At 44.6% G+C, this 13,788-nt stretch overlaps 1 protein-coding gene across 5 annotated transcripts in view; it reads right to left on the bottom strand.

The window, feature by feature from the left end:
* The window catches only part of UTRN (utrophin), a 2,010,688-nt gene that overhangs the window by 1,164,408 nt on the left and 832,492 nt on the right, over positions 1-13,788 (bottom strand). For all 5 annotated transcript variants that reach the window (XM_069606729.1, XM_069606726.1, XM_069606725.1 and 2 more), the window contains one exon: positions 5,860-6,039. In XM_069606729.1, coding sequence (XP_069462830.1) covers positions 5,860-6,039 — 180 coding nt within the window. The remainder of the gene's footprint in view (positions 1-5,859; positions 6,040-13,788) is intronic.

Raw genomic sequence — 13,788 nt, forward strand, 5'->3', positions numbered from 1 at the left:
GCAGGACTGACAAAGCCTGAGCCACCTCAGAGTGCTGGACCCCAGTTGCGAGGAAAGTCCATTAAGGTGTCCGAGAACCACGGTGGTGCTGTTTGCAAGAGCCGTGAGGAGCTGAAACCGCGAAGTGCTGCTGATCAGAAGTTTGCCCATTGCTGCCTCCGATTTTCCATTCGTAGTGCAGGAGTCCCCAGACGTCGTCCCTCTTGTCCCCACGACTGAGGCCGAGGAACCCAGGATCTGCAACCCTGCAACCAGAACAGAAGCCAGCTGGATGCTCCTCTTCAAACCCAAGGTACTGTGCTGACTAAGGGGTGCTTACCTCTTGTCTGTAGCTGTCACGGCCACAGGCAACTGGCGCGTCTGGCGGAGGTGGAAACTCAGACGCCATTAGACTGTTCCGCCACGTTTCCTTGGAAACACATTTCGCGGTCTAATCTTCCTTCCAACATGGCCGCTAGTTGAGTATTTCATCATTCGAATCGTGGCGGCTCAGCGCGTTGCAACTGTGTTTCTCCATGTTGCTAGCGCTCGTTACTGTGTTCCCTCCTGCGGTCATTATTGCCGCCCCATTTCCTTTCCGTTACCCTTTCCTCCCTTGCTTTTTCTTTCCCTGCTATTTTCCGAGTTTCTTGGGATTTGCTTCCTGATTCCTTACCACTCCTCCTCCAGTAACATTTATTACTTTGCAGTGGTTTTCCCGCTATTCTCGTTCTGACTTTTGAAGTGCTCCTCTGGTGAATCTAGATTCCATCTCTGCAAGTTTTCACCATTGCTGACCAGCCAATCGACAGTCCTCATCCATTCATCAAGGGGTTTTTTGAGCCCTTGTGGCTTTTTCCCCTGAAACTTATCTGGCTGTCGCGGAGAGGAGTCATTGTGAATTTCTCTACATAAGAGTCACAGTGGCTTCCTTTCGAGGCAGACCCTACCTGCTCACAAAAAAGAAGACTCAAGCGCAACATCCCCCCCGAAGGAAGAAGCTGAACTACTCCACTTCATCAGGTGAGGAGGAGGAAGGTATCTTGGGGGAGTTCAGTTATTCAAGTGAAGGGGAGGACATTACAGACTCCACGGTCAATCCAGTAGGACAGTCTGCTAGTCCTGACAGTAGCTTGCATTATCTCACTTGAGACTTGCAGTAGCTGCTTTTTGCAGAATATCTCAGCTCTGACTTTCACAAGCCTAAAAGCTTGTGGTCCAACAGTGACTTTCTACAAACTATCTTTGTGCAAGACTTTTTGCTATCTAAGACATGCCTCAGCTCCATAGACATTGCTCAAATTGACTCTGGCTGTCCTGGCTCCCTGCAGACTCTTCTGACCCATTGACTTTGATTCTAACTGTCCCTCATAGGTGGTAACTTGTTTAAAACTGTTATAGCTGGTAAAGATCCTATCAAGACTTCATTGGGAGATAAAAAAATGCTCCCATGCTCTGAGAAACTGTTAACCTTGTTCTTTCCCTTAACCTTTCCACAACCTCAGAATTTTACCAAGTGCAAAGGGTGAAATATAAATGCCAATACTGTCCTAGTAATTGAAGTCATCTCAGGGTGTAGGAAGTGTGTATGAAGCATCTGTAAAGAGTATCTACTTGCTGATCTCTATTCTGAGAACGTGTTATGAAGTATATTTTAATTGTTACAAATTGCCCTTTTTAAAGAATGCTTATTTAAAACTGACGGTTCAATAAAAAATTACTTTACTAGAAAACCTTGAGTTTAAGTGTTATTTGGATATTTGTATGCTACAGCTCTACAGATTACATTTAGCCCTCTTAAGATAAGTCTGGCTGCTCAGTCACTCTACCAACTTGTCTAGTACAGACCTATACCAATAGGGTTAACTTCTACAAAGAGGACAAGACTGGTGTAGCCTCCCAAATGGTTACTGCATACAATCTTGCCTAACAGGGTTGTGTGTATTTTGGGGTAACAAGTTATAACACTATGTGCGTGGTATTTGACTTCTCAGCTCTATATGGTTAGTGACTTAGCAACGTCACCCATAGGTTTGTACATAGGACAAGGAGAGCACGAAATGGTGAGGAGTTAGCATTTGAAAAATTGAGAGTGGCAGACGAGGTGGACCAGTGGCGGTGCACGAAAGGGACATGTGCAAGTTCGTGAGCGTGCCTGAGGAGGCAGCATCGATTGTGGAGTAGAGCGGTGACCTGAGAACGCCCGACAGGTTGTGGGGCCAGAGAAGCTCGTAATGACTTAACAACATCATGATTACATTTTGTTCCTTCCTTAACAGCGGACTATCCAAACCCTCAATTTGGGGTCAGGTAATGCAAGGGCAATGTATCAAAAAGTGCAGGTTGACACGCCCTTACAGCACCTGTGTAAAACGCTCCCACCTTATAAGGATAAGATATGAAAATATAGCACAGAATGGTATAAAGTCACAGAGGGGAAGTTAACTAAACCATGGCCACCTTGCGGAAGTTTCTCCAAGGATGTGCAGCAATCACTACTGACACAGATTCAGGGTACCTATAAGGGGAAGAAGCTAGCAAGCTGCATGGCTATATTCGAGCTCTGGAGAATGTTCCAAGAGGGAGAGGGGGACACAGCGAGGTGCCAGTGGATGCTGAGCAAGCAGGATGTGCATGGGCCTGCGGCCACGCCCTCTGCTCCCCCACACGTCCCTCTGAGCATGGTCTCGGTGACACAGGCAATGAACAGGGAATGTACCCATTACGAGAATTAAGAGCATCAGAGGGGTATTCAAATCCGACATATAAACCACCATATCCGAGGAAAGAGGGGCTGAGAGGCGCAGGGCAACTGACTACTGGGTGAGGAGCAAGCGGTGAGGCACAGAAGGATGTAAAGGAGGGGCTAGGGAGCCTAGCCACGAACGAGCGGATAGGGGGACAGATCCTCCTGAAGCTGGAAGGGAAGACGGATGGTGAGAGAGAGGAGACAACAAAGGCAATGGAAGGCTTAAGGGGGAGCAGAGAAGCTACAGATTGGGCTGAGATAATGGAAGAAAAGGACAGGAGAGAGAAGGAAAGAGAACAGAGATTATAGGGACAGGCGAAAAGAGGAAGAGAAAGAGCCAGTGCAGAAGGAAAGGGAAGAGGTTAGAAAGAGCGCAAAGAGAGGAAGACAGGAACGGGAACACCTGGGCAGGGGTATAAGGCAACTAGGGGAGATCAGGAGACGGATTGAGGTAGCAGAGCAGGAAAAACAAAGGTTGATTCAGAGGGAACAAAGAAAGTTTCGGGTGGAACGACTGGCAAGGGAACGCTCACGCAAGTAGGACTTCGAGCGAGCAATACGGGACATAAAGACATGACGAACATTGGATCGGGGAAATGACAGAGTTGGAGGGGGCGGACGAGCACAGCCAGACAGCACAACCAAACAGAGCAGGACTGCCACAGTGTCAGATGGAGCGGGCCTAGGCCTGCTGGGGAGGAAGCAGATACAACTTGCGGGATATCGGCATTAGCATGAAACCCAGCACGAACACAAACACTAGAAGGCTTATCTTTGTATATGACTTTTGCAGTAACATGGGATCGGGATCCAACAATGAGGGACAAAACAGTGGGGACAACAGGGGGGAGCTACGTAGACCCCCATCAACGCTGACAGGGACAGACAAGAGGGTGACATGGGAAAGAGGACCCGGCACAGGGGGAACAGGTGGTGGCAAGGACTAGGGTACACCACGGTCAGTGGATGAGTTATGGAACATTGATGACCTAGTACATACGTAGAGCGACTCGTAGACATCCCAGGATGAAGGAAGGGGGAAGACAGATGTAGTAGGCTCAATAGAAAGGCTACTGGGGGAGCGAGTCAACAGTGTTCGAATACCCATAACAGAACCAAAAGACGTATACACCGACATTACAGATGCGGTCAGAATGTTGAGAAGCGCAAATGGGGAGGTAAGGTGCACACAGATACCCCCATTGGAAAAAGGAGGGGAGCCACTTCAGTAAATACCATGGAAGCATATTGACAAGGAAAACGTTAGATGTAGGCTACCATCGTTGTCAGCGGGTGCTGGGAAATGGATATATGAGATGGAAAGGATGACTGCAGGCCAGAGGTTAGCAGTGGTGGACATGAAAGGACTGTTGGTAGCGATCCTCGGGGAAGCTGCTGATGACATGTGAAAAAAGGACGAGGGGACCACCCAGAAGACAGTGCACGATGGTTAGCCATTTGCCAAATGGCGGGCTGTCGTATGGCAAGCTTTAAGGACACAATACTCAAACACGTCAGGCATCAGTGCAATTCTGACCCACACAATGGAGATAGACGAAGACCCATTACACTACATTCAGGCGATCCAAGAGCTTTGGCACCTTGAAACTCGAGATCTGTGGGACAACAGGTGGTAGTATTTTACCACATAATATGCCAAGGATTGCCAGAGCCAGTTCAGAAGCAGCTAAGGAAATTATCAGGCACAGAAACAAAATCTTCGCCATCTTACAATTGTTCAGCAAGAAAAACAAAGGAAGAAAGCAGAAGAAAGACAGTTAGAGGAAATGAAACTAGTACAGATAAAACTATCAAAGTAGGCCATGGAAGGAGTGGTGCTGATGAGCGCGAGCGTACCGGGAGCACATCTGCAGCAGTACATACCGCCATCCACGGGGGGAGGTTTCATGGGGCGGGGAAACATGCCGTAAGGGTTTTGAGGAAGAGGGGGCCATCGAGTGGATATGGGTATAGGTATGGGCCACAGGTGCATCATAACCAAGGTGGTTTCCCAGGATCGTTTCGTGGATATGTGCAGCAGGTGCAGCAGGGGATTATGCTGGTGGTTCCCAGGGGCAAGTGAGGGAGACACCACAGTTCTGGTCATATGGGCAGATGGGGCACATTTCGAGAGCTTGCAGAAACAAAGGTATGCAGCAGAATTGGGGAGCGCAATAACAGCAGACATATCAAGGAGATCAGGACACCTATAACACACAGGACCAACCACAGCAACAACAGGGACAAACGCAGAGTGCACTGCCGCAGGTAAAACAGCCCATGACACAGACCAGAGATGCAAGCACCCGTACCACAGTATTTGTAAGCACAGCAGATTCAAGGCAGCACACCACAGGTACCACAGATACAGAACAGCATGCATCCAACCGACGGCACAGTGTCCCACATGGACTCCATGGCCACATGGTCTCGGGAGGATAGCTCAGGGGCAACATGCTTGCCTTGGAAGCAAAACAACAATGAGCAACACAGGTTCGAACCCCCGGTCCGTGCTTAGAAACATCTGAGTATTAAGCGCATTATAAATAACATGGAAGAACCTTGCATACGGGTGGCGATAGGTGACAAAACTTTTTCCTTTGTTGTCGACACGGGGTCAACCAGGTCCTGCATTTGAGAGAGAACATTTACATTTTTAGGAGATGCCATTAATACTTCAAGGACTCCATGGGGCTCACAAAGTGGTTCCTTTTACAGACAAAATGTCCCTTTCTATAGGGGAACACAGGTCCCCTATAGGTAGTAATACTCTCAGTACCCAAGCCCTCATGCAGATAGGTTTTTCGGGGAAGGGCCCAGGTGATGACGCCATACAAGCACAAAACTGGCTTGCACGCCATGGAACGCTGAAAAGTACCAGAGAATTCCTGTTTTTCTCTTATTGAGCCCTGTTGGTTTTACTTGCAATAAACCGCAGTCTGTACTTGCAGTTAACTGAGTCCTCCGCTTATTCTGGGGAGGGTGTTTTGCCCTGGAAGTCAGCAGACCCCCATCCTTGCTCTGGCATACCTGGAAGTCCCCCTCAGCCCCAACATAAGCATACAGAACATCATCAGTCAATAGTGAGGAAGATGCCATAGAATGAAACACTACATTGCGCTCAGACTCACCAATAGCGTGTTGCACCAGTCTTCAGTCCAGGTACGGACTCTGCTCCAGCCAGCATTCAGGACACAGAGCTTCTCTTCCAGAGCACTTTCACTGCCTTCCACCAAGCTCTGCAGTGCTGCACTGCTCTCAGTGATGCTGCTCAACTCCGTCTTCCTTCCTTCCAGCTCTTTCAACACATTCTAACAAAAGAAAGATTTACGGAAACAAAACTATTAGAAATCTACATCCTTTCATACAATGTCAGGTTCATTCAGCAGCAGTATGTACATTTGAGATTTACATACAACACATATCATGCTCACTTAGGGTGCTCAACAAACTTCACAGGACTCTCCATAAACATTTAATGTGTGCAACTAATGACATGTGGACAGACGAAACGTATAATTATTTGTTAAACTACAAAGTGCAACAAATTCAAAAATAAAACGTGCAATGCCTGATAAATGAAAGAATTTCTATAGGCAAAATGAAATTATAGAAATATCCATTAGTATAAAATGATGAAACAATGATCCAAGAGAACAACAGTAGGGTTGACACAAGGATGTCTCTCAAAAACTTGCCATACCTCCCCTGGTGCAAACTTCAAATTCCACAATTCATTTACGTGAAAATTGTCTCAATCTGTCATTTTCAAATGTTTTTTTTTTTAAATCATAGGTGAATTATTAGCCAGAACTCAAACAAGAACATTTTAATTTTCTCCAAATATCAAGTACTTAGGCCTGCATTTCTCCTTTTTTGAACAAGTCAAAAAGAAACGAACAATCCTTACTTCAGCGAGTTGTAAAATACTGCCCGCAAAAGAACAAGGTGACTACCCATCGTTGAGATGGATTTCCAAAATCAACCATCATGGTGGATTTTGGCAGGCCACCCTATTATGGTGAAAAGGGAGACATGGACGACTAGCACACTAACCCAATGAAAAGATTACAGAGTGGGAAGGATTAGTCCCAGGAGGGTTGTGAGTGGTCTAGGGCTACAATGTGTCCACACAGAGCACCACCAATAATTCCAGGTAGACAGGTGAGTGAGTACACACAAATACACGATTCATTATGCTTTAAAATATACACTAAGCAAGTGAAATCTATCAAATACTGTCACACCAACACTAAAACAGATGGAGAAATAACTTACCACTAATGTTCTTTCTATGGATTTTTCTCCCACAAATTTCTTATTTTACTAGATATCTATCCAGAGTCAGCTGTGCAGATTTTTGACATGAGACGTAGCACCGCTCGACAGATTCCCTCGTATACGGCTGTGCCATTCCTTGATCGGACGTGATGTCGTATAAAAGGATGCACCACACCCAGAACTCCGTTCCCCACTCCCTCCTACCTCTGGGCTCAGCTTACGCTGGGGGAACATTCAGCAAAGGAAAAGTCATTGAATAAACACAATTGCAAACCAAAAAGGTTTGGTTGCCTTACCTCTTCAAAATCCCAACCTTGGGGATGAAAAACAGAAGAAACCAGGCAGTATAACCAGTTGCCCGCTGCTGCCCAAAGCTCTGCAATCTGCTCATGTCATCGCACCCAAAAAACGAGACAGTAGAATGCAATAGTGGCATGGTCCATGGACATCCAAGTGGGGTAGGCTCGGAGGGCGATGAGGAATCTGTGGGTGAAGAACCCATTGAAAGAACATTACTGGTAATTAATTTCTCCTTCAATGGATTGGATTCTCCACAGATTCTTCATCTTGATATACTCCCAAAATAGTAGCCATGCTGGAGGAGGGTTGGAAGTTAAACGAAAAAGCTTTGGAGGACCGCACTGCCAAAGTATGCATCTGCCCACAGCCTTAGTCCACGCTGTAATGCTTGACAAACGTGTGTGGCGAGGACAGATGTCACTGACTGGCACTCCCCTCTGAAGAGCACAGGAAGCCACCACCCCTCTAATAGAGTGGCCCCAAAGCCCTGCTTGCAGCTCCTTACCTGCAGACTGATAGCATTCAGAAATGCATAGCATTATCCAGCGCGATATAGTCTGCTTCGTGACAGTTTGACCCAACCTTGATTGTGAAAAGGTTAGAAACAAATTGTCATTCTCCCTGTCCTGGCCAGGTAAAGACTCAGTGCCCTCTTGGGGTCCAACCTCTGGAGCTTCTGCTCATCCTTGGACGGATGTTGTGGAGTGTAGAGGGCTGGGAGGTCTATGCTCTGGTCCAGATGGAACTCAGGCACCACATTTCGAAGAAACTTGGGACACATCTTCGGAGACCTTCTCCTTAAAAAATATCAGAAAGGGGCTTTTTCTAGAGCATGCTTGGAGTTCACGGACCCTCCTAGCAGATGTTATTGCCACCAAAAAAGTTGGCTTTAATGTGAATGGTCTGATGGGAGCTGAATGCAAATGCTCAAATGGAGCCACCATCAGAAAAGTAAGCACTAGGCTCAGATCCCACTCTGAGATTATGAAGGGTGGAGGAGGGAAGAAACTGACAATGCTTTTAGGAATTGTGCCATCACCGGGTCAGTAAAGGAGCCCAGTTCTGGCGTCCTCTTAAAAATGGACAGAGCCGCCAAATACCCTATAACTGTGCCCACTTGTAGAACCAATTTGGGTAGGGCCAACAAAAACTCCATAACCGATTAAGTGGGACATGCCGTGGGTTCCACCTTACCCATTGCACCAAGTCACAAACCTTTTCTACCTGCATGCATACAAAGACCTAGTGTAACGTCTACATGCAGCCAACAGCACCTCAAGTACCTCTTTCGAGGTCCAAGTCCCTGTATCGCAGCTTCTCAAGTAGGTTGAGAGGGTTCGAGTGAAGTACATTGCTTCCTGAATGTGCCAGGAGATCTGCTTCTGAGGAAGCTGAAGGGGTGGACAAACAGCCAGTTCCAAGAGATCCGGGTACCACATCCTCTTCCCCCAGTCTGGGGTGATCAGGATGGGATCTGTTAGGCAAGTTTGTATGCAGTACCCTGTGGAAGACTGCACTAGCCTTGTCCTCTCGTCAATAGTTAACCCAATCTTTGGTATAAGCACATACTGCACAAGTTTGTAGAGTGACTGAGCAGCCAGGCTTATCTCAAGAGGGGTCAATGTGAGCTGTACGGTTGTAACAGAGTTTCACAGTGACAAGCATTTAAATAAACACTTACACTCAAGGTTTCCTGATTAAACAGTTATTTATTAAACAGTTTGAATAAGCCTTCCTTAGAAGGGAGCAAATATATGTAACACTTAAATATACTTCAATAAATACACACTCTCAGTTCCAATAAGCCAGTAGATACCCATTTGGGATGGCACACAGACACTTCCTACACCCGGAGGGGACTTAAATAACTAGGACACTATGGGCATTGATATTTCACTGGTACATTTAGAGCAATACTGAGTTTGGTGTCAAAAGGAAAAGTTTAGGGAATAAAACAATGGTTAACAAATATTCTTAAGCAGGTAAGTACTTTTGAACCCTCAATGCAATGAAGATTAACCCTTTCCCAGCTACACAAGTTATAGAATGTGTGACATTTTGTCCTCCAAGGACAGCCAGCAAGCCAATCACCTTTGGGTGGATTCCTGTAACCAAGGGGATTGAGCACAGGGAGTGTTGGGCACCTTCCTCACTTCCTGCCGTGCCAGACACACTGGAGCCAGAGGCGGGCTTCAGCAGTGAACCCTGCCAAAGGCAAAACAAACTAAGGGACCAAACCTGGTTTGGCACGCAGAGTAAATCTCAAGAAGGACCTTTCCAACAAGCAATGGCATAAAAAGACGACCGGGGCCATTTTGACAAAATGGGCACCCATGGGTGCTTTACTGCAGCTGCAATTTCAGCCCGCGGTAGAAACACACAATGGAAGGAAAAGGTAAACCACTGCCACCAGCCATTAATTGTAGAAAGGGGAACATAACTAGACAAAGGGGATACTAAGTAACCCCTCTAGCACCTTATTGTAAGATAGTGTGTGCTGGGTCTACAAATGTAAGTAAAGTTAATTTCACTTCACTGCTCTTGGAAACAGTAGTTTAACCAAGAGAAGGTATTTAAACCTTTGGGAAATTCGAAAGACTTCCCTGTGACACTACACTGAAGGTGCTGTGTCACAATGTAAAAAGAGGATCATACCAAAGTAAAGGATGTAAACATTTCAAAGCCCCCATTTCACTATATATATACATGGCAGACCAGGTGGAAGCAAAACGAATGGCAGCGGCACTGATTCTCTTTGACCAAGACAAAGCGGCTACTGACCTCACTGGTGATAGTAGCCGACCCGCAAGCCTTACAGTGCAGCAAAAACTTGATAAGTTGGAGAGAGTTAAGAAAAAGGAGATTTCCAAGTGGTGGGAAGCCATGACCCTACAAATGTACTTGGAAGCACAACGCATTCCAAGGGGACTAAGAATACTAACAATACCCACATTTGAAGATATGGACCCCCAGCTCATAGAAGAGTGGACTAAACACACAAATACCTGTTCATCTCGAATGATGGAGAGCCTTATTAAATATGCCAAATTGGATAGGCTCAAATTGATCAAGGAGATGGAAAACATGGAAGAAACCTTATTCTCCTCAGAAGATGGGGGGGGGGATGAGTGTAAGAAACGGATGATAAGAGTTGAAGAGAACCTTGAGAGATTTGAAGGAGAATTACGACTGAGGAAACAGCTAAAATTCAAAAGAGACAGGTTGGACTATGAGCAGGGAAGAATATACACCTTTGCGAGAAGGTTTGATGGCCCTATCAAAGCAAGATTGGAGCAAAAAATTCCCAATATACCACAAACTGAAATGCAAGCGGAAGATCCGAGTAGTTCTGAAGTGGAGCTATCAGACACTGAAGGAGCATATTCAAAAAAATTGAATTTTTTAGACGAGTTCAAACTACTCCACATGGACAGCAGAATGGACAAAAGAGGACGGGGCCAACAAGCCAGTCGGGGAAGAGGACGAAGAGGAAGAGCAGGAAAAGTACAACCAGGCGAGGTAGTCGTGCCAAATGGGGACAATCAAACTGGAAGGGCAACAAGATCTGGGACCAAACCACGGGGGAGACCAAGGGGCAAGAAAATGAACAGTTGAAAATTTATAACATTTCGACAAGGACCCTTACTCAAATTGAAGAGTCAGTCCTGCTACTAGGTCTGTCATACAGCCCCACCCACGCTTATGACTATACATCTGCCAGGATAGATCTTTTCAAATTTACACGCAAACTGAAATTGACCAAATTTTATGCCACACAAGTTGGGGATACCAGACATAAAAAGGATCAAGATAAAGAAACTGCATCAATTTTGTCAGAGAGAGATTTGGGTACCCTGCTATGTTTAGATGAACTACAAGGGAATACTGATATATGCACTGGATATACAGATACTGTAGACAATGATACATTGGCCGAACAGTTTGGAATCAACGCTAATGTGAGCTGTTTCAGCAACTTTAGACCCAAATCGGTCTTTTGTCCGAACATTGAATGTAGTCCAATTGATATCTTTGAAAAACTGGTAATTAAGGATTTGAAAGAATTGTCAACCCTCAATTCTGATGCTATGAAATTTAAGAATCTGAAAACATCACAAGTCAGTGCCTTGGAAACACTGCGTAAAGACCATAATATTGTTATTCGACCATCGGATAAAGGGGGTAGCATAGTTATCATGGACAGTATCAACTATAACAAGGAAGCCATCAGACAACTGAGCAATACATCATGCTATGAAAAAGTTGACAGATCTATCCTTAATACCACTAATCAGGAATTCCACACTCTGTTACATATTTGGAAAGAGCAGGATTTAATAAATGAGGATGAATATTTCTATTTGAAGAACGTCCATCCCACTACTCCTCTCATTTATTTTAATCCCAAAATTCACAAGAGTCTTATAGATCCCCCTGGACGTCCTATTGTATCCTCGATAGGCAGCCTTTTGGAGAACACCTCGAGATTTTTAGACCATTTTCTCCAACCTTTTGTATTGAGTTTGAACTCATATATTCGAGACACTTCTGACTTGCTAACAAAGCTTAATGATGTTAATTGGGAATCTAATTTTCTTTTGGTTTCCCTAGATGTAGTCTCTCTTTACACTTCGATACATCATCAGTATGGGTTAAATGCATGTAAGCACTTTTTAGCGAGTAGATCTGTGAGCTATCGCCAACACAATCTCATGCTATTAGACATGTTGAGATTCTGCTTGGAACACAATTACTTCCTGTATGATAATGCTATCTATAGACAAATACAAGGCACGGCCATGGGGTCATGCATGGCACCAACCTATGCAAATCTGTATATGGGATGGTGGGAAAAGACAGTGGCATGGAGTGAGGAGATGGAAGAATTCACCAAACACATAGTGATGTGGCATCGTTTCCTTGATGATTTGTTTCTAATATGGGACGGTACTGAAAATGAATTAGAAAAATACATCTCTATTTTGAATTGCAACCCATATAATCTGGAATTGACTAGTACTGTCAGCAGAAAAGAATTGGTCTTCTTAGATGTGCTGTTTAAAATAGAAGAAAACATGATAAAATCTACACTCTATAGAAAGGAAACTAGTTCCAACTCTACCCTCCATGCCAACAGTCATCATCCCACATCACTCAAAAAATCCATACCATATGGAGAATTCTTGAGAGCCAAACGTGTCTGTAGTCAGGAGAAAGATTTCCAGGAAGAAGCCAAAAATATCGGCAGAAGGTTCGTAAGCAGAGGATACTCTAAAAATACAGTGACAGAATGCTTTGAAAAAGCAGACAAACTTTCTAGAAGTATTCTGTTTAAACCCAAAATTAAACCTAAAGATGAGAAAATCAGGTTCATAACAGGCTTCAACCAACAAGCCCAACAAATAAGAATCATAATGCAAAAACATTGGAACATTCTGACCACCGATAGAGATCTGTGTAAAGTCTTAGAGATAAGACCGAGTGTTACTTTCCGCAGAGCCCCCACACTAAAAAACATCTTGGCGCCAAGTACGGTAGTGACTAAGAATGAATCGTCAAGTTGGCTCTTAGGAGAGAACAAAATGGGTTTCAGAAAATGTTGTAAATGTAAAATGTGTAATTTTGTATCTAAGAGACCATTTATTGGTGTTGATGGCAAACAATGGAAACACAAACATAGAATAACATGTCAAACGAAGTTCGTTGTGTATGCCATTACCTGTAGTTGTGGCCTGAATTATATAGGATCCACAATAGGCCCGCTCAAACTGCGCATCTTGCAACATTATAGGGCTATAAAAAATGGAGATCAAACCTATCCACTGGCAACACATTTAGCTGAACAACACAGCAATAATGTAAAAGAAATGAGTTTCCAGGGACTAGCCCATATACCACAACATAAAAGACTTGGCAATAGAGAACTCAAGTTACGTCAACTAGAAGCCAAGCTCATATGCAAATATGATACTCTGAAACCCAATGGTCTAAATATAGACTCAGAGATGTATGTGTTCCTATATGAATGAGGAATTAAACATTGATATCCAGGTGCTAATCTTATTGGCTGTGTGTATTATATGAATCAACACACATCAATATTCATTTAAATTTATGGATATCTGGATGTTTTACAGCCATACTTTTGCACTGAATAGGAACTCAGGTCTCAGCTTTTGTCTTATATTGTACTTTAATGCATTAGTCACTTTGTTCGATATGGTGACTTTTCACCAATCGTGATATTGTTTTAATTTGTCATTGAGAATCAGACTGTCTATACCACAGATGCTCGCCCCGTGTAGTGAACACCATTGTTGTCTTTATATGGCCATACACTGGTATTGCCATGTTGCATTTATAGTGTGCATATATAGGGGGCCTTCACTTGAAGGCTTATTTTACTATACGGAAGCGGGCATTGTGGTTTCAAGGCAGTAGCAGCACACATTCGTTTTAGGGCATTTTATGCCACTAGC

Source organism: Ambystoma mexicanum, chromosome 4p (genome assembly GCF_040938575.1).
Source record: "Ambystoma mexicanum isolate Mex_15411 chromosome 4p, UKY_AmexF1_1, whole genome shotgun sequence".
NCBI lineage: Eukaryota > Metazoa > Chordata > Amphibia > Caudata > Ambystomatidae > Ambystoma > Ambystoma mexicanum.